A 25,154-nucleotide genomic window follows, 5' to 3' on the forward strand; every position below is an offset into this window, starting at 1 on the left:
CCCAGCCAATCGCCGCCCAGATTCTCAGACGGCTGCCTACTGAAGGGGCCACCGGCGAATGCTGAGCAGGCTGGCGAGGCTGAGGTTCACCTCACTGCCCTGTGATTGGCTGTTGGATGAAACTGAGGCTACATGGAGCCAATGTCCAGCAGGCAGGATAGCAACTCATCAGAGGGAGATGAGGCAGGGTGAGACGGAGAGGGTGTGTGTGTGTGTGTGTGTGTGTGTGTGTGTGAGTGCGATGGATTGTGCTGCGTATCTGCGCGTGTTCATCTTTGATGTAAACATGAAAGGAAAGCAGAGATTAGCTGTGGATTTGACACATGAAAGAATGGCTGCAGGCATGGATGGATGGATGGATGGATGGATGAAAGTACATACTGATGCAGAGATGCATCAACACAACCTTAAATCATCCACACTTCACATCATACAAGTGGATACAGATTTTGTATGTTACAGAGAGAGGACGAACAGAGGTTGGGATGATGCTTTAATGAAAGGAAGGATAGAAAATCAGCAAATGATTAATAACAGATGAGTGGTCATGCAGTATATGCTATAGAAAGTGGATGTTGTGTGTGTGTGTGGATTGATGGATGGATGGTGGGGAGGGATACAGTGTATTTGGTGTATTTTTGGAAAAGGCAAGGCAGAACAATCCATCCCGCTGCCATCTGTGCTCTATCCGTCTCTCCGGCACGTGCAGTCTTGCACACACACACACACGCATTCACTCAGACACACACACACACACACATGCTGCCCTCATCGCTTCATTAAATATATTCACAGGCTGAGTTCAGTGAACACAAACATTGAGCAAGTTAAATCCCACGTTACCCATCCATGATGTTAAAGAGGATAAAGCTCCAAAGTGTTCAATATTACATACATGGATAGAATGAGTATGAAATAAATGATAACCTGAACAAATAGTGTAAAATATATTGCTTTTAAAGATTTTTTTGGGTCCTTTGGTTGTTTTAATTAGTAAGTCGAGTATCCTCTCCGACTCGGCCTCGGCTCTGCCGCCGTTGTTGTGAACACATTGAGAGTCCTCGCGTTGGCTGGAGGAGAAGAAGCGTATCAGTTGTGGTGACCTCATGACATTTCACCTAGTACTCTCAGGTCAGTCACTGGACACAGAAACAGAGGTTGTAATGTTGGTAGTCCCGTGACCTTTAGGATAGCCAGTAGTAGTCAATGATGCAGCCAGCACAATGTATACGATGCAGGCCTCACTGATTTGAGTGTCTGTGATCATGTGTGTATATCCTGTCAGCAGATGGGTTTCTATTATTGAACGTGTGTGTGTGTGTGTGTGTGTGCGCATAAAGGTGTATCTTTTTTTCTGCCAGCATGTTTGCGTGTGTATATTAGCATGTTTATGTAGCTATAGGAGTGTGTGTATATGTATGTGTCGAACAGCCGTCTGCATGTATGTGTGTGTGTGTGTGTGTGTGTGTGTGTGTGTGGATTAGTAGAGTAGAGAGAGATGGATTAGGAGCAGCGAGGGCAGATGGAGCCACAGAAAGCAGAGGACAGCTCAGGACGCCTCGATATGTGACAACAACAGGGGATTGTCGCTTGGCGTTGTGCGCATGTGCGTGTGTGTGTGTGCTGCTCGGTGTCATTGAGCATGCACGTGTTCTTGTGAGCAATGCCTCATGCCCTGACCCCTCCCCTCTGTGATTTCTGAGTCACAGAGGATACACACACATTCACGCACACCAGAGATGTTGATGAAAAGCCTCACATAGCCTGGAGTAGTGGGTGCTGAAATAGAATTTGGTGTGCGTGCCTATTTCTGTGCTTGTGTGCTTGTGTCAGAATTAACTGCAGTGTGAAGCCTCTTAATATTTGAGGAGACAGTTGGCAATCATTTCTATTTAATTAGTATCTAAATAGATGCACCCTTTGTGTGTAGGAATTTGTGCGCAAGTATTTATCATACTGTTGAAATGCTTTTAGGAGCTTTATGGGCTTTGTTATATATTTGTTAGAGGAGAGGGCTGTATTTTTGTGGTTATAACCTGACTGTATATTTGTAGAGTTAGCTAATTGGTTTTTTGGGGCACCACTGTGTTGTCAGGCTGTTTTCAAGCGATTGGAATCTGAATGAACATATTCTAATTGATGAAATGTTATTTCAAAGCTTGGCGCCAGCATATCAAATATCTCTTCTGGAGGGATTTTGTACAGACGGTCATGTGTTGTATCCTACCGACTTTTCCTCACCATGAGGTTGACATTTGTTATTTTCAGTCTCAATAACTGTTTGACGAAATGGCATGAAATTTGGTAGGGACATTCATTTCCTCCTTAGGATGAATTGTAACAGTCTTTGGCCATCCCTTAACTTTTGATCTACCTACAGGTGGTTCTGTAGGTAAAATGAGCAAATGGGTTTCATTCTTCCTCAACTGTTTCTCTTAGTGAGGCCCTGTCCTCCGGTAACCCCTCTGTACTTGTACATTGAGTTTATTAGCTGAAGTAGTGCAAGTAAACACAGCAACAGCTGGGTATGAATTCACAAGCCTCTTTGCCATTTGACCTGCATACGTATGCGACACAGACAAATATTGAAGGAGAAAGGGATTTTTAAAAATAAATCTATGTAAACCACAGCGTTATTGGAGTAAGAAGGTGTTTGTCTGTCAAAGCAGATTTGTTGTGGAAATTGGCATTGGCTTCAGAATGCCACAAGTATTTATTATAATGCAATAAGTTATTCAAACTGTAAGCTAACTCTGGTTTTTTCTTTCTTCATTAGTTGTACCACTTTTTAAAATGAAACCGCAATATAGTAAATGGGTAAATGAAGTCTTAATTGATAATTAAGCAGCAGGATCTGACGTCTTCCACTAAGACTATACACCACGATGGTTGCAAGAAGATAACAGCACAGAAGCCAGGTTTGTGTATAGATACTAAACAATGTGGCGCTTTACTTCTACCTGAGGCACGTTTGTGACGCACGGTGTATGGTGCACCTCTGTACTGTGCTTTGAGGCCCATCATTAATCATATGTTGTGGGGACTACCTAACCATGGGATGGTTAGCACCCCTACAGAGAAACGCACACAAACACACTCCGCATTCAAGCTAGCCCCTGGCTTCATGTGACAGTGTGAAATAACATTGTCGTAGTTGCAGGCTGGGTTTCTCCTCAGTTAAACCTAATGGCATCATTTAATTTTCTCGTGACAGTTCATCACATGAGAGCATGTGTACTCTTTGAACCAAATCAACTTTAAAAAGTAACTAAGTAAATCAGTTTTTCTGTTGCCTCTGGTACTCTTTGTCCTTTGTTTGGACCTATGACTGTAAGCAAGGCCACGCACGCCTGCAGCATCACCTACTGGGTGCACACCAGTTCTTGGCTCGATCTCCAGCAGCAGCATGCTGGCCTGTTGGGCATAGGTAAAGAGATCTGTTGCAATGGTGCCAGCCAGATAACCTCTCCCATATCATAGTAAGACCAAGCAGGTGGTGGGGGATTACACGCGCGCATTCCTCTATTATCAGAGGCAAACGGACAAAGTCAGCACTTTTCACCTCCTCAATGTGTGCAACACAGAGAACTTGTCATTTGGATCTAAACATAGTAATTGTGATTAAGATTACATGGGCTTGAGTTTACTATCTAAGGCATCTCAGGAAGATTGGCTCAGGCCAATCAAGTCCCTGGAACATCCTGAGTGGCTGCATCACTACTGCTACCTATCACTGCCCAAACACACTGCACAAACCTCTTCAGAGGGCCAGTGATGCTGAGTTTCTTTCATCCAGGACATTCACAGTGGTCTACTCACTCTGCTCCCAGCATGCAGAGGGTACTGCAAATAAGATATAAAACAAAATAAAGAAAAATCAAGTTTAGTTAGAAAGCATTTTAAAATACAACTGGAGTTGACCCAAGTGCTGTACATATTGGCACGAACAGCTCAACAATAGCAAGTAAAATGACATCAGTAGCATAAAAGGCACAAATGGTGGTAAAAGAGGCACAATAACAAGAAATAGCAATGTTTGAAAATTTATAAAATAAAGATACTGTACAAGGTAGTATCAGGATATGACAATGGAACATAATAAAACTTGACATCAATTTATAAAACTTAATAGAAGAATACTGAATACTTAATACCACAACCACTAACTACAGCACAAAGGCAATTCAAAATACGTGCGTCTTGAGTTTTGTCTTAAAAGTATCAATGGATGAGAAACATTTTAGTGAGAGCGGTGGCATCTCCCAAACTTAGGAGCTGCCACAAAGACACTATCTCCCTCACCTGCTAGCTTTGATCATGGAACAGTTAAAAACAATTGTTCTGAGCATCTAAGAGGACAAGAGGTAGAATTATGACAGAGAAGTTCTGAAATATGCGTTTTTGCAAGCCCATGTAGTTCTTAAAGAACAATAAAAGAAACTTAAAATCAATCATGTATTTTACAGGTACAGGTTTACAGGAATGTCAAACACCCAGGTACAGTACATTAAAGTAATCTAGCCTTGATGAGATTAATGCAGTGGTAACAGCCTTAATTTGGCAGTGTTCCTTCTGTGAAAATAGCACCACCACAGAGTTAATCTGTTTGTGAAACTTCAGTGCCCAGTTAAATTCATCCTTTCATCATTTAATTGAAGACAGTTTGATTGCCATCCAGCATTTCACGTTTTAGAGGCAATTAAGGATGGATGTGATAGAGCTGGAGTCTTCTGGATAGAATTGGAAATATGTTTGTGTGTCTTCTATGAAAGGACACATTAGGCTTGCAGAAGATAGAGCCCAAAAGGAGCACATATACAGCAAAGGAAATGGGCCCTAAATGGAACCTTGAGGTACTCTACAAGTGATAGGGACAGTAGAGGACACGCTGCCAATCTTAACAGAGAAGGTCCTGATGGTTTGGTAGGAAACAAACCAATTCAGTGCCAGCCTTGTCTCATATAAATTACGTTCTTATACTAATTTGCAATTATGAAGGAAATGTAATGCTACATTTCATTTTCTATGAACATAATCAGGGCATTTTGTCAAGAAACATCTGGGAAATAAGTGAAATGTTCACTGAAAATGTTTTTATTTTTCTTTTCTGCTAAAATGACAATCTTCTTTTAACCTATACCAAAGGGCTTTTGTGGCTTAAACTTAACCACAGACCAGAGTATGGATGCAAACATTGAACTCTGTTGTGACAGTCTTGCATTTCTCATCTCTCTCCCTCCTCACTGAAAACCTCCCGGCGACTCCACCACCATACATGGCAGCAGAGTCTGAGATCATTGTAGTGTTTCATTACATAATATTATACAATTACATATATAAATGTTCTTTCATTCACTCAAAAAATGGTTTGTGAACATAATCCAGGCAGCAATTACATTTGTCAGCAAAATGTAATAAGGAAAGCAAATTAGTTGTATATAAACATAATTTCTAAGAAACGGTGTTGTGAGGACAGTGCCCTCGATGCCAACTTGGTCCTCATGACAGTTTAATAAAATATACTGATCAGCCATATCAAAAGCAATGCGTAGGTCTGACAGAATTAAAATCAGTCAGACAGTCTAAGAGTAGGTTATTTGAGGCTTCAATAAGAGCATATTCTATGCTATGATGAGCCTGATTGGAATTTATGATGTTGTTGTTGTCTAAATGAGATAGAAGTTGTCATTTCCCCAACTGTTTTGGGTCAGGAATGGGAGCTGGGGTTGGACAGAAATTGTTTGGCTCTGATTTGTTAAGATTAGTTTTTTTTAACCTAAGAGGTTGGACCATTGCGTGTATGATAACAGGACAGGAAGTTTCTATTTGCAAGATTGCTTTTTCATAATAAGGGAAATTGTGGGACCTATAGTGTCCAATTCTTATGTTGTTTTTTTAAGTTGTGTTGGAACAGCAGTGACAAATTGGGGGCAGTGACAAATCATTAAGGATGGCAGACACCAGAGAGGAATTGTAGACTTGCAGTTAAATATTAGATAGTGTGCAATCAATTTTTGGAGAAAAACATTTAATAAGTCCTCACAAATAGCTGAGGACAGCACAAGACAGATAGCAGCAACAGGATGGAGAACTGAATTTATGGTTTTATAACAGAGCTTTGAGATGATGATGGTAAAATATTTCGCTCTTACAGCTTTGACAGATTGCTGATCATTTGCCAGACAACCTTTCCATCGTTTTATTTGTTAGTACACACACACATATATGTGTGTGTGTACTAACAACTGTGTGTGTATATATTGTGAAGTGAGGTAAAAAGATGAATAAATAAATATATTGCACAGAGTGAGGTTGCTCTGAATAGATATATTACACAGTTGGTGTACATTGTAGTGCCAGCTTGTCAGTGTAGGTGCAGTGTGGTCTACTGGGAGCAGTGCTGGTTGTAGAGTCTGACAGCTGCCGGAAGGAAGGACCTGTGATAGCACTCCCTCACACACTCAGGGTGGAGGAGCCCGTTGCTGAAGGAGCTCTCCAGTGCTGTCAGTGTGTCCCTCGTGGGGTGGGAGTTGTTCCATCTCATCCTCCTCTCTCCCACCACCTCCACCGGGACGATGGGGCAACGTAGGACAGAGCTGGCCTTCATGATGAGCTTGTCCAGTCTCCTCCTGTCCTCAGCTGTGATTCTCCCCCTGTTCCCCCAGCAGACTACTCCATATAAAATAGCTGATGCCACAACAGAGTCGTAGAAGGTCTTAAGCAGAGCCCCCTGGACTCCAAAAGACCTGAGCCTTCTGTGCAGATAAAGTCTGCACTGCCTTTTCTCATACAGGGCTGACAGGGCCGGGGGAGGAGCAGATGACTGATCAAACCTGTTGAAGAATGAGTTCAGGTCTTTCGCCCACTGTTGGTCCCCAGCAGCCTCAGAGTTTGGCTCCTTGTGATGGTTTTCAGGCCTCTCCAAACTCCATTGACGTACAGCTGATCCTCCATCCTCCTTCTGTAGGTGTCTTTCCGTTCCCTGATCTTCCTCCTCAGCTCCCTCTGCACAGCCTTTAGCTCCCGCGATAACATGCGAGAATTCCTGCAGCAGGCAGTACGGCCTCATGCTAACGGCTGATCGCTCAATGTCCTTGCTGCAGAGTTGCTCTATAATAGTGATGTGCCCAGAATTACACCAGCTATTATTAGCAAACATTGCCCTGTCCTCCTCCCTTCCTCTTACCACTCTCCTTCCCCCCGTCTGCCCGTACCAGTTTGAGGCCGTGTCCGGGCTCAACGTAGTGAGCCATGTTTCCGTAAATACCATGATGCTACATGCCCAGTATTCCCTCTGATGCCAGGCCAGCGCCACTAGTTCATCCATCTTATTGGGGAGAGCCCTTGCATTCCCTGAGATGATGGACGGTAGGATGGGTCTATATGTCCTCCTCCTTGCGCAGCGCTCAGCCCCAGCACAGCTTCCCCGCCTCCTCCTCTTCAGCTCGTGTTGAACATCAGGCATCATATGAACTGAATTTTGTGGTCAATTGTTCTGTGGCCATTTAAAAGAGTTGGTCCTCAACATCGTAGAATAGAGAAGAGGCTCTGTGGGCATCTGAGAAATTACTTGCAGTTGTATTTATGGAATGGGAGTAATGAACAGGTAATTGAGAAATGGAGATGTGTAAATACTAAATCCAAGTTATGGCCATGGATGAGTTGGGCTGGCAACATGCTGAGTAAAGTTAAAAGTGTCCGTAGTCGTAAGAAATGCAGTGATGACAGCCTTGGATTGAATGTCCACATGAAAATGAAACTCCCCAGTGTTGTGCTCATCGTACCTTGCCTCACATGGCGCCGCCAAAATGTTGTGAATGGTACCTTGCCTGGGGAAAACTTAAGGACTCTGGGAAACTGAGTTCAGAGAGGGAGCCCTTTGTTCAAAAGACAAAGAAACATGTAGTCTACACCATAAAATGGTGGAGGGCCCTACACCCTGTATGGCCTGTGTGGTACTGGGGAAACAGTCTACATTCATCTGTCCACTTTTCCCCCCTACTACACAAATAGTTATTTCAGTTATGGAATTGCACTGAGTGCTGACAGGGGAGTCTGATCAGACAGGATCATGTCACATCTGAGACGACAAGGTGAGGGTGTGGTCAAACAAGGCCCTCAAACCACTACGAAACCACGTCAGTCCAGGATGCCTAAGACCAGTGGAAATTCTGGTTGCGTGCGGAATTCAGAACAGGGATCTTCGATCCGGATCAAGTTCGAATCTATGCAGCATCTGGCTAGACTGGGACAGCCACCACTGGTGATGTTGCATCTTTTCTACAGCAGTTGCACTAGTACCAGCATTAATCAGCAGTAGCCATGGAAGGGCGGCAGCAGGCTGAGATCAAGGCTTTTAACATTTGAGACGAGGGGGAACAGACTGTGCTCTGCCTGGGCAGAGGTAACTGATGCGAAGCCCTCAAAACATCTGGTCGTCTGGATATTGGCCTTCATTTGTGAGTGCGCATGTTCACTGTTCTTACACACAGCCATGATTGACTTAGCAGCCTTTTCAGTTTCAGATGTATTATCATTGGACTATTTTAGCGTTGATGGTAGCAGGCACTTTAAAAAAAGTGTCCAAAATGTATGGCTTAGAACTAGATAAAGACGGGGTCAAATGCTAAATTATGATGAAGCCCCTGTCACACAGACAGCAGAGCTTAGTGTGCTCAAAATTTCAGGAGCCCTTGAACCAATCTGCTAATCCAAACACAAGCCCAGCCTTTTAGGGTTCCCTCAGGATTTGCTGTATAATCAATAACTCTTTTTTTTTTTCTTTTTTTCAGTCACACTGGTTTAGTCTCTTCTTGCAGACTCATTCTAGACTTTACTGAATTTGGCTCGGCCTGTTGCCGTGACAAATATATGGCACAGCTCTCTTTCTCTAGTGAAGAATTATTAAAAGGTGTCTGCTTTCACTTTCTTATAGAAAGTTACATGAAAAGATGGATTCAGATCTCATGTTCGTGTTACCGCCACTAGCTGATTAGCTTATCTTAGAATAAATGATTTCAATATTTGGAGTGAAATTTGTGGAATACAATTGTAATCCATCCAGTCTGGGTGTTTTTATAGTTAAACAATTGGTGGCATTCGCTCTGTGCAACATGGTTGGTTGTTGACTGTATACAGTCACTTTCATATACGAACCCTTTCAGACCTATTGGGTGCAGACCTTACATGACTCACCAATACTGCTGATATGATGACACTCAGGGTTGTCAGAGCCACTGAGGCTTTTGAAGTTTTACTCATGACCACACATGACATGGAGGATTAGTGCGAATAATCACTAACATTATTATCAAGTGTGTTGAACAACAGCCATGTGGTTTCGGACGCTGAACCACTGCTCGTTCAATCTCAATAACAACATTATGAATCTAAATTTATTTTTTTTCTTTAAAACTTTTTCAACGCTGTTTCCAACTCTTCAGTCAGTGTGGCATCTGACAGATTGCTGACGCTGTGGAATTTACCTTGAGGTGTTGCTAAAACTGTCGGTGCGTGGTTGAGGCTTGACAAAAGGGTGACATTGTCAGTAAAATGGATGAGATGTTAGTGGAAGTGAGGGGAGGAGAGGAAATAAAGGAGTGGTATGAAAGAGGATGAAGAAGAGAGAGAAGATGAATCCAAAATGACATTTTGGATTAAGTAACTGTGACATGTTCTCTGACAGCGAAACTATTCTGACAGTCCATAGGGAGAAAACAAAACATCCTGGGGGATTTAGTCATTAGTTTTATTTATTATTTTTTTTAATAATTGCACTGCGAGTGAACCTTTACTTTGAAAGTATTAAGAAGTAGAGAAAGGGAAATGATGAGCAAGTCTAATGCTAACATCATTAACAATTGCATAAGTCAATTACAAATGCTTCCCTGACCTCAGAGGTTTTGCTTTGTTGCACCACTTTTTCATCACTTTCTCATCTGCTTCACCTCATTTACAGAGAAAACCAGGCCTTTATTTGAAACAGCTTTATGTGACAGACCAGATTTAATCATAATTATGCTCCATTTTATTACATCTTTGGTAAAGTTCCTCACTTCTGGCTGTATGGAGGGCAATGGCACAACCGAAGTGTCATCATGACGCTGACGTTTTGTATCTTTGAGTGAAATGTCTTGAAAAATATTAGATGGGTTGTTCCCCTGCATGGGTGTTCACATTGAAAGCCTGCCAGCAACGTAAAGATTGGAACCCCTCTCTTTCGAGGTGGGCTTTTAATGTGTAACATCTGCAGGAAGTGAGCTTTTGATTGAGTTGAATTTTGAGTTGGTGGGATTGATTGATCGATTGATTGATCGATTTAAAAAAAACAGCACAGTAGAGGCGACAGGAAATCATTTATGAAAGAAAACCAGTGTTTCTGATATTAATTGGAGGTAGAAGTGGTGTGTATGGCCTGACTCTGTTGTAGTGATTAGTGCATGGTGCTAAAGGTGACCCCAAACCCACATTGTTCTTCCTCAGCCTTTTTTAGCTACCAGCCTTTTTGCCTGTACCACTTCCACCCCCAGCTACTATAGAACTGTTTTTGATAATTTGCCATACTTGAGGGTACTTGAGGATGCTATGTAGCCTGAAATGAACCCTGCCAGTGATCATTCAGCTAAACCTATCAATGTAGTATTGTATCCAGCTATAGCCTTCACAAGAACTGCTTATGATTACACTTGGAGCAAGAAGAGATCATAGAGTAGTCTAATTCAGTTGATGAGATGAGAGCGTCTCTTTGTCCTCATAAGACTTCACTCAGCTGTACTAGGGACACTGCATCCTCCTGCTGTTATGTAATCACGTTAGCATTAAAGCTTAAGTGAGTTTGGATGCGGAGAGGCTTTTTTTTTTTTTTTGTCCAAAGGGACAAAATGCAAAGAGCAAAAAAGCAAGCAGTCCAGAAGCGAAGAAGGCACACAGGGAGAAAGTGGCAGGAGGATGAATGACTTGGCAGGTGACAGGCAGGCGACAAGAAAGAAAAATTAAAAACAGAGAGGCAAGAACAGGAAGTGATGGAGAGCGAGAGGGGTTGTGTGAGGTAGACCGGAGCATGACAAGGTGTATTGTGATGCCAGAGTACATGTCACTGGGGGAGGGGATACACATGCACATACAGACAGGGAGTTGGCAGGGGAGGCTGGATGAAAGCAAGAGAGGGAGAGAAAGAGGGAGGGAGGGAAAGAAAGAGGGAGGGAGGGAGGGAGGGAGGGAAATAAACAGAGTAGCAATTCCTCCCAGCAGCAAGTCTCAGCTGACAGCAGCAGATCGAGGTTCCGCCTGCGTTCCGCTTGTCTCTACTGTACTTCACTGGGATCGACTTGAGCGATCAGGTCACTGGGAGGCTGGTGGCGGGGGATTTAAGGACTTCTTCCTAGAGATTTATAGATCAACAAAAGCTGCTAATAGCCTCACTCACACGTATAGTCCCTCGAAGAAGTGGAACTGTTGCACTGACTCAACTCGGCTGCTGGAGAGGCTGAAACAGCAGAAGGAGCTGCTGGGTTACATTCTCTTCTTCTGATATTCCTGCAAAGGGAGCACCATGCATATATTACAGCCTTACTGCATCAACAGGTTGGTGTTTCCCGTGTGAATACGCTTCTCTTTATTTACATGTGCTGAAATTGGGTGTGTGCTGATGCTGACACCCTGCATGTTGACAGCAGATAACGGAGGACATGTCGGTGTCAAGTGCAGTTAAGAAGGGCTTGCCTCTCTCTCTTTGTGTGACCGTCCTGGCTGTTTTTAGAGAAATGCATTAGCCTTGAATTCATAACAGTGCCCCACCGATTGGAATTCCAAATGATTATCACAGCAAAATACTTTTATCCAAAATAATGTCTGGAAAACCAGGTCAGTTCTTTAATAAAACAAATCATTTATTTATTCACATGATTCTTTAAGTACTTTTCCTGAACTCATTTGTTCTCTATTCTTTTTGATTCAAGTAATTTGTAGGGAAACTCCCTCAAAGTTGTACATTATGTAGATTTTGTTAGATTTCTGGTGCCTTATTAGTAGAGGAGGAGGGTCTGTAGCCTGACAGTCAGCTGATGTAAATGTGCCTGTGTTAATTGTGAGGGAGGTTCAGTTGTTCATGCATGTTAAGGACTGTACAACCCATGCTTTCTTACAAAGTGAGAACCTCTTACACTGCCCCACAGCTTATGATCTTTCAGCTAATGCTCAGTCTGTCTTTGCAACCGCAGCATTTGTTGCAACCGTGGTACCATGTGCTCCGAGGGTAGCACGCCTAAAGCGGCTATTTGTTGTGTTCATATGTAATCATAGCACCATTCAAAGCTTTGTACCAGCATGCATCACTCCCTGGCACAATGTCAGGTGGTAAATGTGCTACCGTGGTCATTGGAAACCACACGTGCTGTGCAAAAGCAGACAGCAGGCAAAGCAAAAGTAACAGCAAACGGTCGATTACCATCCATTACTCTGCAGTTCTCCTCAGCTCTACAGAGCACTTTAGCCTGTTTTAGCCCCAAATCTGCATGAAAAACCCAGTGTACGCTACCTGCCCACCACCAAACAGCACACAGACACAGTTAGCAGCTAGCTGGTGAGGCACCCCAGGACTTGGTGGAGACCAAAACAAAAAAAAAGCAAAAGGCATAAACACAATTCCAATTGAATAATGTCTCTGTTTCTGCTTCATGTGTAAATAGAGGATTGCTCACCAGAAAAGTGTTTGAAATGGTGTGTTTATTGAAGAGTTAGTTTGATTTTAATAGATGTCGAAATGATAATGTGAGGTTTTCTGTTATGGTGGCTCAGCTCACAGCGATCAGAAAGCAGAGTAGACAGTTTCCCACCGTGCTGCTGCCTGGCCATGTGCACAGCAATAAAATTAACAAGTTTGCTCGACCGTGAAGAGCAGCAACAACCGAGAAAGAGACGTCTGAGGTTTTTTTTTTTTTTTTTTTGGGGGGGTTGGAAGAGGAAAGTGGATTTGACAGCCAGAGAGAGGGAGGGAGGGAGAAGAGTGGTGTTACCTAATACTGCTGATGGAAGTTTTGGGAGGAGAGGGGAGAGATGGGGCGGAGGAGAGGGAAAAACAGAAATGACTGGGAGGAAAGAAGAAAAGCTGAGGGAGCAAACAGAAAGAAATGACATAGAGTAGCCAAAGTGGGAGGGACAGAGAGAGAAAGCGATTTTATGGAGGGGGGGGGGGGATGGGAGGGATGTGGAGCAAAAAGTGGTGATAGACAAAAAAAAAACGGAGGGAGAGAGGAGAGTAATCCAAATCTGTCACCAGGAGCAAATGCAGACTCCGTCCTGTGATAGTGAGAAAAGAGTGGGGATAAAGAATTATGCTAAGAGATGGGTGGAGGAGAGATGAGTGAAGGAATGATCTACATCCTGGAGTGTGTTTGCAGTGTCTTTTATGTGTATGCTTGTTGTGAGCACACGTGTTCGTCCATGGATGTGAATCATATGTGTAGGCACTTATTTGTCTCTTAGTATTCCAAACAGATTCTGAAATCACAGAGTGTACTTTACATTGTTAACTTTCTAAAAAGAAAAAAGGATAATATTGAAAGTGACAAAATAGTCTTAGGACACAAGTTAGATAATATTGGTCCAAAAGTAAAAAGCAGCAAGCAGACTCAGACATTCAAGCTGTTTAAGGGCAACTTAGCTGCAGCCAACTTTAGCTGTACATGGATGCCACCACAAGTCCATTCACTTCCAGCAGAGGATGTTTTTTCTCTTTTTTCTTGGCTGTTAGCTGCGGTTGAACGGAGTTCACCAAAGATCATAACCATCAATGGTTCCGACACTCTTGGCACCGCAGCATTCAGCTGCTTATCTTAAAACAGCCGCTGGTCAGTAACATGTCCCGCCGGTTGTAGAGGAAGGAAAAACAATCAGCTAGCTGAACGCTGCCGCATGTTTATAGAAAGAATGGTTTTAATGTGAAAAGTGTCAAATCCACAGAGAATTATCAACCAACTCTGCAGCTCTACGTAGCTGTTTGAACTTTTTCTAGTGTTTTTCAGATCTTGTTAACCTTGTTTGAAGCTGTAATACTGGACTCCAAAATGCAGCTCTTAATATATAAGAATGGTTCTCCATGCACACGGGATGTGTATAGTGCCAATTATAAAATTAAATGACTGACAGGATTTGCTGAAGTCATTTATCAAGCTAAATGTTCGCTGCTTTTTGCTTCTCGTCTGATTTGCATCATTGCAAATTAAGTTATCGTTGGGATTAGGACTGTTGGTCACATAGACAAGTACACTGTAGATTATACAAGCAACCAAAAATAGAAAGAGACAATGTGTTTTCATCACGGTCTTATTGTGTTATCCCCCCATCAGGTGGCCAGATGTGCCCAAGAGAAGGAGTAAGAACAGCCAGTGTTCGGTGAAGAGTATGTCTGGTAAGGATTCAGAACCTCTTCATTTTGTTGTCTCCTCAAATTAAGCAAGTGAACAACGTTTAAAACAGGTTTGTTTTTTAAGACATCTATTGATGCACGGGAAGATTTAGCCCACAGCTGGCACCCCTGGGCGTTGAATGGTGTCCTAGGTGTCTTTACTATGACTCTCCTCATCATGTATTTAGATTAGAGCTCTAGAACACATATTTGCTCACCTATGTGGCGAAAGCTTAAAAGGTTTATTTGAGTCAAGCTGTAGACAGGATTCATAAGGTACACAGAACAGATTTTGAGAAATTTTTTCCACCCACACGAAGAGATCTGTCAGTTTCTTAGAGCCATATGAAGTCCAGATGCATTCACGTACTGAACATTTTGTGACTTCTAGCTAACAAATAATTTGTGTACCTCGCCTCATCATAATAGCTAAAATGTTGTAGGTCTGTGCTGTTGTTTAGAAGCTGCCAGTCATATGTTTGCCTCTGATTGCAATCTGTTTAAGGAGAAAGCCCTGTCTGAGCATGCCCAGTCAGTCCTTGCTTGTGCAACACTATGACAGCTTAGAGGTATGGCTTGTAAAGGGTTATAGGATTCCATACAAACTGTGTAGTATGGATGAAAAGGACCAGAGGGTTAATGAAAACATCTTGCATCTCAAGAGAAATAAAGAAGCAAACACAAAGTCAAGATTTTTCACCTTGAAAAAATCTTGACTCTGTGTTTGCTTCATTTCCCAGAATTCACCTGGGAACGTGATTAGAAGCCTCATAAGCTGGCATGATATCAGGTCTGTGTGTGCAGAAAAGACTGCTGGTCTTATATACGCTCCACCCTGTATCACAGTCTTCTGAGGCCCTATGCACACAAGCTGCGTTGAGGCCCCTGTGATAACACTCAGCCCCCTCCTCCCTCTCCTCCCTCTCCTCCCTCTCCTCCCTCTCCTCCTTCCCTACATCTCCTCTCCCCCTCATCAACCACCATTCTTCACCTCTTCCCGTCCGGGCTCTCTCTTCCCCTTACCTCCTTGTCTGCCATCTACTTGACCCTCCCTCACTTGTGACCTTCTCCCACTCCACCCTGTCTTCCTCTTCGACCTCCTCCTCCTCTCCTATAGCTCTTAGTGTCTCTGTTCCAGGGTACATCCCCAGCTACCTGGAGAAGGATGAGCCTTGCGTGGTGTGTGGGGACAAGGCGACTGGCTACCACTACCGCTGTATCACCTGCGAGGGTTGCAAGGTAAATCTCCCCCTTCCTATATGGTCTTTGACTCGTTGTATGATAATCAAAACACAAGAACATTAAATTGGTGGATTTAAGAGTTCATTGAATCACTGAATGTGTTTTTTTTTACAGTGTTTCCCTGTTTTTCTGTGTCCTTTCCTGTCTTCAGGGTTTCTTCCGCAGGACCATCCAGAAGAATCTCCATCCAGCTTACTCCTGTAAATATGAAGGCTGCTGCATCATCGACAAAATCACCCGCAACCAGTGCCAGCTGTGCCGCTTTAAGAAGTGCATCTCAGTGGGCATGGCTATGGACTGTGAGTTATTATGAGCTCATGTATTCTTATCACCAGTATTTACAGAGATCCACGAGATTAAGGCTGCTACTGTGTCTATGCAAAGTCTGAGAACTTAACTTGGAGCTGAAATCTTTTTAGCCAAGCAAGGGCATGGCTCTGTGGATGGCAATGTGAGGCTTGTCAGTAGATCTGTCCACCACTTTGGTGTCAGACATTCATGGCCCCTAAAGGTTGAATCCTAGCCTGGCATCACCACACAAGTTCACTCATGTGAATTAGTCTGGGACCTCTTTATCAAAAGGCACAGAGCAAATGCAATAGGAAAGACCTACAGCCAATCAGAACGATGAAACTCGTGATGATACCAAATCAGCACGGCAAACATGTTTCTTATCAACAAAAGCTTTAATTGTGTTTAATATAGTGTAGCAATGAGACCTCTACCCGTGGGTTCCCCAGCACACAAGACTCATACGGTTCAATTCAAGGGTGTTTATTTTTAACGCTCACAACAAAAGGTGTCCGTTCTTCCGAGCGGTCGGGACGCTCTGTGCTGCTCTCCTTCTCCCCCTCCTCTCCCGGGTCCCGGCGTGCTACTGCTTAAATAGGGAGAGAGGTCATTTACTGCACCGATTTCCAGGTGCGCTGGTGCTACTTACCCCTCTCCCGCACCATCTCCTGGGCCACTCCTGCACCTCTCTCCGTTGCAGCTGAGCTCAAAACCAGCCCACACCCCCACATATAGGCATGACAGTGGATTCAACCGAACACTCTACATCAGCGACAGCCATCTCAGTTGTTGAGGAAAATGCCTGCTTTGTCAGTCGTCGTATCAAATCTGCCCTATAATAGATAACAATGAAGTTGAAAAAAGCATTTGGCAGTGATGTTACTAGGTGTGCATATTGCATCCGTAACGCTTTAAAAGCAAGTAAACCCACTATCTACGCGTCCAAGGGAAGCACCCTATTTTTTCCCTGATGGTGGCACAAATCGATGTTGAAATCATAGAAATAGATAAAGAAATAAATAGCTGCTTCCAGCACCAGGTAGCTTTAGCCCATGTTGAAGCTGCTATCTAATCTTAGCTTTATATAGTCAGGATCAACCCAGCTGTGTAGAGTAACATCACAGAAAAAGGGGCAAACAGCCTCTCGGTAACTATTGTACTGCAACCTGAGCTTGTCTAAACACCTTATGGCCGACTAAAGTAACATAACTACAGCTAATAGCATGAATTTTTCTGTGGATGGTGCAGTGTAGCGATGCTTCTCTCACACACCGGCAAACACACAGGCTACTCACACACATGCAGTCAGACTGTGGATGTGCTACCCAGAGGTGGAAGAAGTATTCAGGTCTACTTTAAGTACTTACAAGAACTCCCTGTGAGTGTTTTCCTATTATGTCTGATGTTTCTGGTTTCAATGCATTTTTCAGTTCAAGAAGGCTGTGAATAGTTTATTTCTCAGCCAATAACTTCATCCTTCAGTTCATCGCAAACATTTAGAATCAGCACATCTAGAGCTACACGATTTTCACTGAAAAGGAAGGGAACAAAAGTTCATCTCAAAAGCAACTCAAGCTGTCAGAAAAATGTAGTAAGTAAAAAGTACAATATTGGGAAATGGAAATACCTAGCTCACTGTCTAGTTACTACTGCAGCTGTAAAATATGGTAGTATAACTAAATTAAGGTAAATATTTTAATTAATGAAATGATTTAATGTTTACCTTTATAGAGTTAGAAAGTGATATTCACGGCATCCCCTAAAAATAGAGATATTATTGACAATCCATATTGGCCAGCCCAACAATTTATCAAAAAAAAATTCTCTTGGATCCACTCAGTTTCTCTTGGACCCACTCAAATGACCATCTGTTGGCCCTCAACATGACTCAATACATTAAATACCTGTCCACATCAGTGGATTGGCGTGACCCAGGCTAAGGTGGGCTGACGACACTCCCGCCAGCCTCGGTTGATCTTGTTAACACACTAATCTAAGATGGTTAACATGGTGGACAGTACCTGCTAAACATAAACATAAGCTATCATTAACATTATTATCATTGTCATTGGGAGCATGTTCGCATGCTGCTGTTAGCATTTAGCTCAGAGCACCACTGTGCCTGCGTAGAGCGTCACAGAGGCACCAGCATGGCTGCACACCCCACTCAGCCTCTTTGATGTCAGGGCAAGGTCCACTTCATATACAGGATGTCGTTATAGTGTATTCACATGTATACACACGTAGATTGGTTGAGGTGAGGAATAACACACACACACTTCCACACATATTCAGCATTATCTACTTTCATGTTGGATGTGATGATTATTAAGCAGTACAGCTGCTGTTGTGAATGGAAGGAAATGGTTTCAGGTCCTTGGGATATTTAGATGAAAACACACATTCATTCATCTGGACTTGACTTCCACCACCCTGTCGTCTAAATTTAATGTACTTCAGTACCAGCTGTCCTATAGATTTCTGTGCTATCTACATTGGTTGCATCTAATGAATAAACAGAGAAACCATTCTAAACACAACATTCACTGTAGCATTGCTTTTCCCATGCCATGCTGCACAAGCTTTTGACTGCTAACATTTCTTTTAGAAATATCTGTTCTACTGTTTTCATCAGGACTACGTTCGCTGCAGGAAATCTGGGGCTCAAGTGATTCATTTATGTAGTGATAATAAATGTGCACAAAGCAGAGTGATAGTATTCAAGTCCTCAGATAGCAGAGCTCAGTGATTAAAAGCTCTCGCTGAATGAGTCATCCAGTCACATTGCATAAATGGCTGTTGGCAGTGTCGTTTCCTGCAGTGGCCAAAATGTACCACGAAAGCTGTGTTTTGTTTTGTTTTTGTGAAGTCACAATTTTACAGTTGTGCTAGACCTGCCAAACTCCACTGTGGCCTCACTGCGTGTTCACTTCCCCCGACCTTTTCTATCAGTGGTGCTGGACGACTCGAAACGCGTGGCCAAGCGGCGTCTGATCGAGGAAAACCGACAGAAACGGAAGCGGGAGGAGATGGTGCGGACACTGCAGATGAGGCCGGAGCCAAGCAACGCGGAGTGGGAGCTGATCAGGATGGTAACTGAGGCTCACCGGCAAACCAACGCCCAGGGCTCCAGCTGGAAACAGAAGCGCAAGTTCCTGGTAAGCTTTTGTTTTGAGCAGTAGCAGTGACAGGTTCCAGTCAGTACCGTTTCAGTCTTTAATCGTCATACATTCGCTTTCCATTATGAGAAAGTTTGACATTGTTATAGAAAATGGCTGAAAACAAAATATTTCCGTTCCAGATGTGATTGTGACACAGGCTTTATATTACTGTAAGGGCTTTTCAAACAAAGTGCATGAGATGGGGGGGGGGGCAGGTGCATGCCAGGACGTTAGTTGTGGTTGTCTGGTTACTGATTTCGCCTGGTCAACAACGTGGTATCCATTGAGGCCATTAAGGTACTTAAAAAAAAAACCTTTGCTCCCGATTGGCGTCAACCCCACCCCTTTTCACAGTCATAACTCAAATCTGACCCCCATTTTTAGACCATCGCTAATAAACTTCCATAAATTCTCTTAGGAATCACATAGAGGGAAGTGTGGCTGAGGCTTTCAAATCACTAAAGCATTGAGATGAAAGAATAAACAGCAGGTTCAACTCCTCAATAGCTTTTGAGCTCCAGAGAATGGCCTCTTCGGAATCTGTGAAAGCAGAATAGAAGTTCACCAAGAAGAGTTATTAGTTATCTCATGTTTTTATTAATGGGCATCTAACTCCGGATACTCTTTATGATTACATGTAAGCCTTCATTACACTTCTTTCATCTGTCACCCTGGTTTTTATTAAGTACTTGCAGCATCCATGCTTCAGAGTTCATTCCCTCTCTTGTCGCTCATTATTCCAAAATGTTCCATCTGCAGTATGTTGAAAGTTGTTTCCACTTCAAAAGTCAAGCTTACATGAAGGGAAGCGACTTCTTTTCATTTTCAAAAGAAGCTGCTTTGACTGTATTTCTTTTTATCAGTGCGTCGATCTGTGCCGACCCATGTGAGTGGGGCCATGTGCAGATGCACGTGTCTACACCGCTAATAGTTACCTTAAGACAAAGGTCAGTTGCCAGTTACCAGGCAACCAGTCCATTGATGCAAAGACAGGGTTACAGTCAAATACAGTTGTTTAAGAGCTTGCTGAAAAATTTCTCGGTGGGAGGGCCAGTCCAAGTTGAGCAAAGAAGAAAAAGGTGCCCAAGAGACAAGATGAGATTCTGTGTTTGGGGCACAGCAAGGCCAATCAGAGCTTATTTACTGTCTGCCATCACAGCAGCTTCACTGTATTACAGTTGGAATGGCTCTGATCCAACATTTTTGAAGGTTACTCTCTCTTTTGAATACACTCTCTGATTGTCACCTTCTGTAGTTTTTTAACATCAGCCAGAATAGCGTGGTACAGTACCATCCATGATCTTAGACGTCCCATGTCACTTTCCGGATCAGTACATGATTTTATAGCTTTTACAGCTGTTTTTTAAATATTTAATTCAGTTTCTCGGCCTTCGTCCTAACATCCTGCTGAAGACCCCCGAGTTTCTCTCTAGTGATTAATAAAATCTCTCTGTCGATGTGTTGCCTAAAGCTGCTTCCTGTCTGTGATGGCTCTCAAGTTCCCACAGGATAGAGATCAGTAGTGTATCCTCCCCGTCAATTCTTACCTCCCAGATTCTAAATTCACTGTAGCGCAGATAAGTTGGTCTGAAAGGAAGAAGCTAAATGCTTTTATTCCACTATTTATTTATTTATTTAAAAAAGATTTTATAGATCATTTTAACCATTACACTAAATACTTTGACCTCCTCGTGCTCTATTGTCCACTGTGTTCTCTTTTTGACTAAGTAGGTTAAGCTGTTATATGCTAAAAATGCATCACAAAAAAGACCCATCAGCATGTGTGCTTTATTCCTGCATTTATATATTCGATGTTTATATACTATGCTACTATCGCTACAACCTTCTAAACTGACTACCTTTGCCCACATTGTTCTGCAACATGGCTCATCTAATTACCTTCACATTACCCTGTAAACTACTCTTAACGGCCCTGTTTAATACACGTACCATCTTATAGACCAGTGGTATTTCAAGTTCCAGACTGTTGCCATGGTTCGTTACCCACGTGATGTCTTGTTTCTAGTCCGATGATATCGGCCAGGGAACGATGGTACCCACTTCAGATGGTGACAAAGTGGACCTGGAGGCCTTCAGCGAGTTCACCAAGATCATGACGCCCGCCATCACACGTGTCGTCGACTTTGCCAAGAAATTGCCCATGTTCTCAGAGGTAGGTTCATTGGGTGGGATGTGTGTGTTTAAATGTCTTTTTCACTCAAACATATTTGTGGGTTCCTCTGTAATGCTCTGCGATGGACTTTTTTTAGTCCAGTAGCCCCACCCAAACCTCTGTCTTACATTTTTCCATATCACACTTAAAGGTTCTCTGTGTGATGCCTCAGACCTACCTCACTCCATGCTGGTGCCGCGGCTTATGTTCTCATTTGTTCTGTACACAACCTCTCACAACCTTAGCTGAGACTGTCGCTGAACAGCACCTCTGACTTGGTTTTTTCTAACTTTGTTGTTTTAAAACCTTAATTCGGATCTAAACTAACTCTTTAAACACCAATAACACACACAAACCAATCAAGGCAGTGGCAGACCAGCAATTCTCGTTCTGCAAGGTAAAATTACTGTTTTTGTCAATGCAGTCTGGTGGACGAAATAACTGTTTCTGGTTAAACAAAAACAATCTTACAGGTCTGTCTCTGCGGGGATCCTTTCCCTAATGTAGGATAATACAAATCGGAGTCTGCCAGTGGCAAAAACAAGCACTTTTAGCGGATGTGCTTAGACTGGTATGGTTACCCCAAAGGATTAGCTTACAGCAGCGGCTCGTTCATAGCATTGATCTACAGGACCAATTCCAAAACTTTTTGTACGTATTAGTCAGTTCAAACCCAGATTATGTAAAAATACCAACCCAGGTTTAAAAAGGTTATCCTTTAATTCTAGAAGAGTAATGCTGCTTCTTTATTTCCATGCATTCGACATGATGGGGATGCTGAATTTAGCCTCAGTCTTTCAGCATGATGTTATGCATGTAGCCATCAACTGCATATTTAAGACCCCTTTTACAGGCTTTCTGTCTGCAGGGTTTTTACAGGGTTATCGGTTATCAGCTTCTGAGCGCTGAGCACATGTGAGCGCTTGTCCATATTAGCTGCAGACCTAAACAAAGTCTGTTGATTGGTTACTTCCTCTTTCTGCAGCCTGTCATGCTGCTGTTCTCACACCAAATAATAATCACTCCCCTCTGCCGCCCTCCCACCCTCTCTCCCTCTCTCTCTCTCTCTCTCTCTCTCTCTCTTTCTCTCTCTCTCTCTCTGTCTCTGGGGGATGAGATGACTCACCACTCACTGGTATTGCTCTATTGTCTACAGAGGCGATCCTTGTGCAAGCGCATGTGCCGTCGCCCGTGCTCCAACTGAGTGCAGTCATCATGGATATTGTGGGGGCTTCCCGGTTACATAGAGTGTGGCAGGGGATTTGTTGTCAATAGAAAACCAAGGCAAGGAAGCACTCCAGGATAAATACACTGGGGGTTGAAGAAAAAGTTATAAAACCACATCCGGTTGATGGCTGATTTTTCTGCTGAGGCTAATTAATGCTGTGTTTGCACATTTTGTCAATAAGCACAACATAGTCCATCAATAAAAGCATGTTACACAACCAAAATACCTTTCTCCAATATGAATCTATGTTTATTATATTTATATATTATACTTCATTTGGAACTGTTGTATTTAGTTAGCATTCGCTAGTATTTCAGAAGTTTGGTAACTTTGATTGATATTTTTTGGTTTTATTTATATCATTTGCCCACTTGGTACTTCAAAGCATAAGTTGATTTAAAAGTTATGTTCTAAGCCATAACATGCTTCACATTTGTGTTTGTTATTCTGTAATAGTGAGTGAAAACACTTTTTAAACAGCGGCCACCTTTTAGACTGAATTGTTCGAGTCATTTCCTGTCACATACCCTCATGTGTTGTTCCCAGCTGCCTTGTGAAGACCAGATCATCTTGCTGAAGGGCTGCTGCATGGAGATCATGTCGCTGCGCGCTGCCGTGCGCTACGATCCCGACAGCGAGACACTGACGCTAAACGGCGAGATGGCCGTGAAGCGCGAGCAGCTGAAGAACGGTGGGCTGGGCGTGGTATCGGACGCCATCTTTGATTTGGGCAAGAGTCTGGCTCAGTTTAACCTGGACGACTCGGAGGTGGCTCTGATGCAGGCCGTGCTTCTCATGAGCTCAGGTGAGGAATGATTCATGTAGTCACATGCTGCTTGTACAGGCTTCAGAAGTGTAAAGATGAGTGATCTCAATATTTAAACCACCTATCTTACTGACATTTGTAATAGTACATGTTCTCTTTTTAGTTTCTGGTTTTACTGTTTTTGTTCCTCAGATTCTCACCTGGCTCCTTTACAGTCAGCAGTAAGTTGTCCTCCAGCTTAAAATAAAAGATGCTGGCAAAAACAGAATGAAATATTCAATAACTGACACATGAATAATCCAGCGAGTGAAGGCTTTCTAAGCTTATATCTCTTGACTGGTTCAAAGAGTTCACTTTTCCCCGTTTCACATAAACAACGAGACGTGTCTCTTCTGTACACCGATATCAGGCTTGATGGAAGAACAGTGAGTCGTGTATCTTGTTACATCAAAGGAGAAATGCAGATGGCTTTACTAGTCATGCTGCGAAGCTCTCAGCTGAGACAAGAGCCGGATAATGTCTTCTGTAAGTAGGTGGGAATTAGCAGAAACATTCTTATTTTCAAAAATAAGGCGTTTTTTATTATTATTTCTACAAATTAAAACTTTTACTCCCAAAAATGTATAATTTCTAAGTACTAACTACTACTGTATATTCTATTTATGGGTTATATCTATAACTGATCACATTTAGTTTGACCAAGTTTAACACACTGGGTTAGAAAGTATCACTTGTCAGGCTGGAACAGAAACAGTTTCAGAGTGCATTAGCTATATTCATAAACAGTGTGAATGAGAATAGTCGTTGTTGGTCTGCTTTCATTCTGTCACTGCACAACAGCGGTGGAAGAAGTACTGAAGCATTTACTTACTTAAAAGTATCAATGCCATAGTTTAGAAATACTTAGGAAAAACTCCTGCATTCAAAATGTAACATCCATAGAAGTACAAAAGCAGTAGCATCAAGATATACTGCATGTACCCAAAGTAACAATACTTGTTCTGCAAGATGGCCCATTTCAGAATAATGCTTATTATATTATATTGTATTTATAACTTGAATGGTGCAGCTGTAATTCTGTAAAGTTACTTTCTACCACTCAGAGGTTCAGATGCTGACTATAGTCAAGTTTTCATCCAAATTTAGACCAAATTTACAGAAGAAGTAAATGCTAATTAGTTGGTCCATCAAGATAAACAGCAGGTAGCACGAGCTCTCCCATTGGGTGCTATGAAACCACTGCAGTAATTTGCGCATTTTTTCCTCCTATCAGTAAAACGGAGGCTTCGCTGATTTACATTCTTCGCGCACATATTTATTCACTAATTATGTTTCCATGGACGTCCAGTGTCTCTCTCCTTCATGTCCTGTCATTTCTACACTGTCTGTACTTCATATGAAAGGCATAAAAATATCCAGATGCCATCTGTCATCACGAGATGAGAATGAAACTACATATAAGGTCCGTTCTGACTCGAGATGAGATGAAAATGATGCATTAACAAATGTAATTCTTTCTCTCTGCTTTACCACCGCAGACCGTTCAGGGCTGACCAGTGTGGAGAAGATCGAGCAGTGCCAGGAGGCCTACCTGCTGGCGTTCGAGCATTACATCAACTACCGCAAGCACAACATTCCCCACTTCTGGCCCAAGTTGCTAATGAAGGTGACGGACCTGCGCATGATCGGAGCTTGCCACGCCAGCCGCTTCCTCCATATGAAGGTGGAGTGTCCCAACGAACTCTTTCCCCCGCTCTTCCTCGAGGTCTTCGAAGACCAGGAAGTGTGACGTGAAGAACACTCAAACCACAGCGCCCCCTAAAAGAACCCTGGACACAGAAGGAAAGAAATTTGGGGTGGCTTTTAGTGGAAGAGGAAGCGTGGGAGGA

The 25,154-nt window shown here is 42.8% G+C and overlaps 1 protein-coding gene across 2 annotated transcripts; it reads left to right on the top strand.

The window, feature by feature from the left end:
• LOC139217289 (thyroid hormone receptor alpha) lies at positions 1-25,154 on the top strand. 2 transcript variants are annotated; one of them, XM_070848612.1, is made up of 8 exons: positions 1-188; positions 14,346-14,407; positions 15,522-15,643; positions 15,798-15,945; positions 18,890-19,095; positions 21,125-21,271; positions 23,046-23,304; positions 24,804-25,154. In XM_070848612.1, exons 1-8 carry the CDS (start codon positions 133-135, stop codon positions 25,052-25,054), a joined length of 1,251 nt encoding a protein of 416 aa, XP_070704713.1. In that variant the 5' UTR covers positions 1-132; the 3' UTR covers positions 25,055-25,154. The 2 variants fall into 2 exon arrangements, with proteins under 2 accessions (XP_070704713.1, XP_070704714.1); XM_070848613.1 differs by lacking the exon at positions 1-188 and adding an exon at positions 11,354-11,583.

The sequence above is a fragment of the Pempheris klunzingeri genome, chromosome 17 (assembly GCF_042242105.1).
Source record: "Pempheris klunzingeri isolate RE-2024b chromosome 17, fPemKlu1.hap1, whole genome shotgun sequence".
In the NCBI taxonomy this organism is placed as follows: domain Eukaryota; kingdom Metazoa; phylum Chordata; class Actinopteri; order Acropomatiformes; family Pempheridae; genus Pempheris; species Pempheris klunzingeri.

Excerpts from the sequence above, each read along its gene's own strand:
- LOC139217289 (XM_070848612.1), top strand. The coding sequence starts at position 133 with ATGGAGCCAATGTCCAGCAGGCAGGATAGCAACTCATCAGAGGGAGAT. Across the intron at positions 14,408-15,521 it reads TTCGGTGAAGAGTATGTCTG|CTCTTAGTGTCTCTGTTCCA; the intron begins GTAAGGATTCAG and ends CCTCTCCTATAG. Across the intron at positions 15,644-15,797 it reads TCACCTGCGAGGGTTGCAAG|GGTTTCTTCCGCAGGACCAT; the intron begins GTAAATCTCCCC and ends TCCTGTCTTCAG.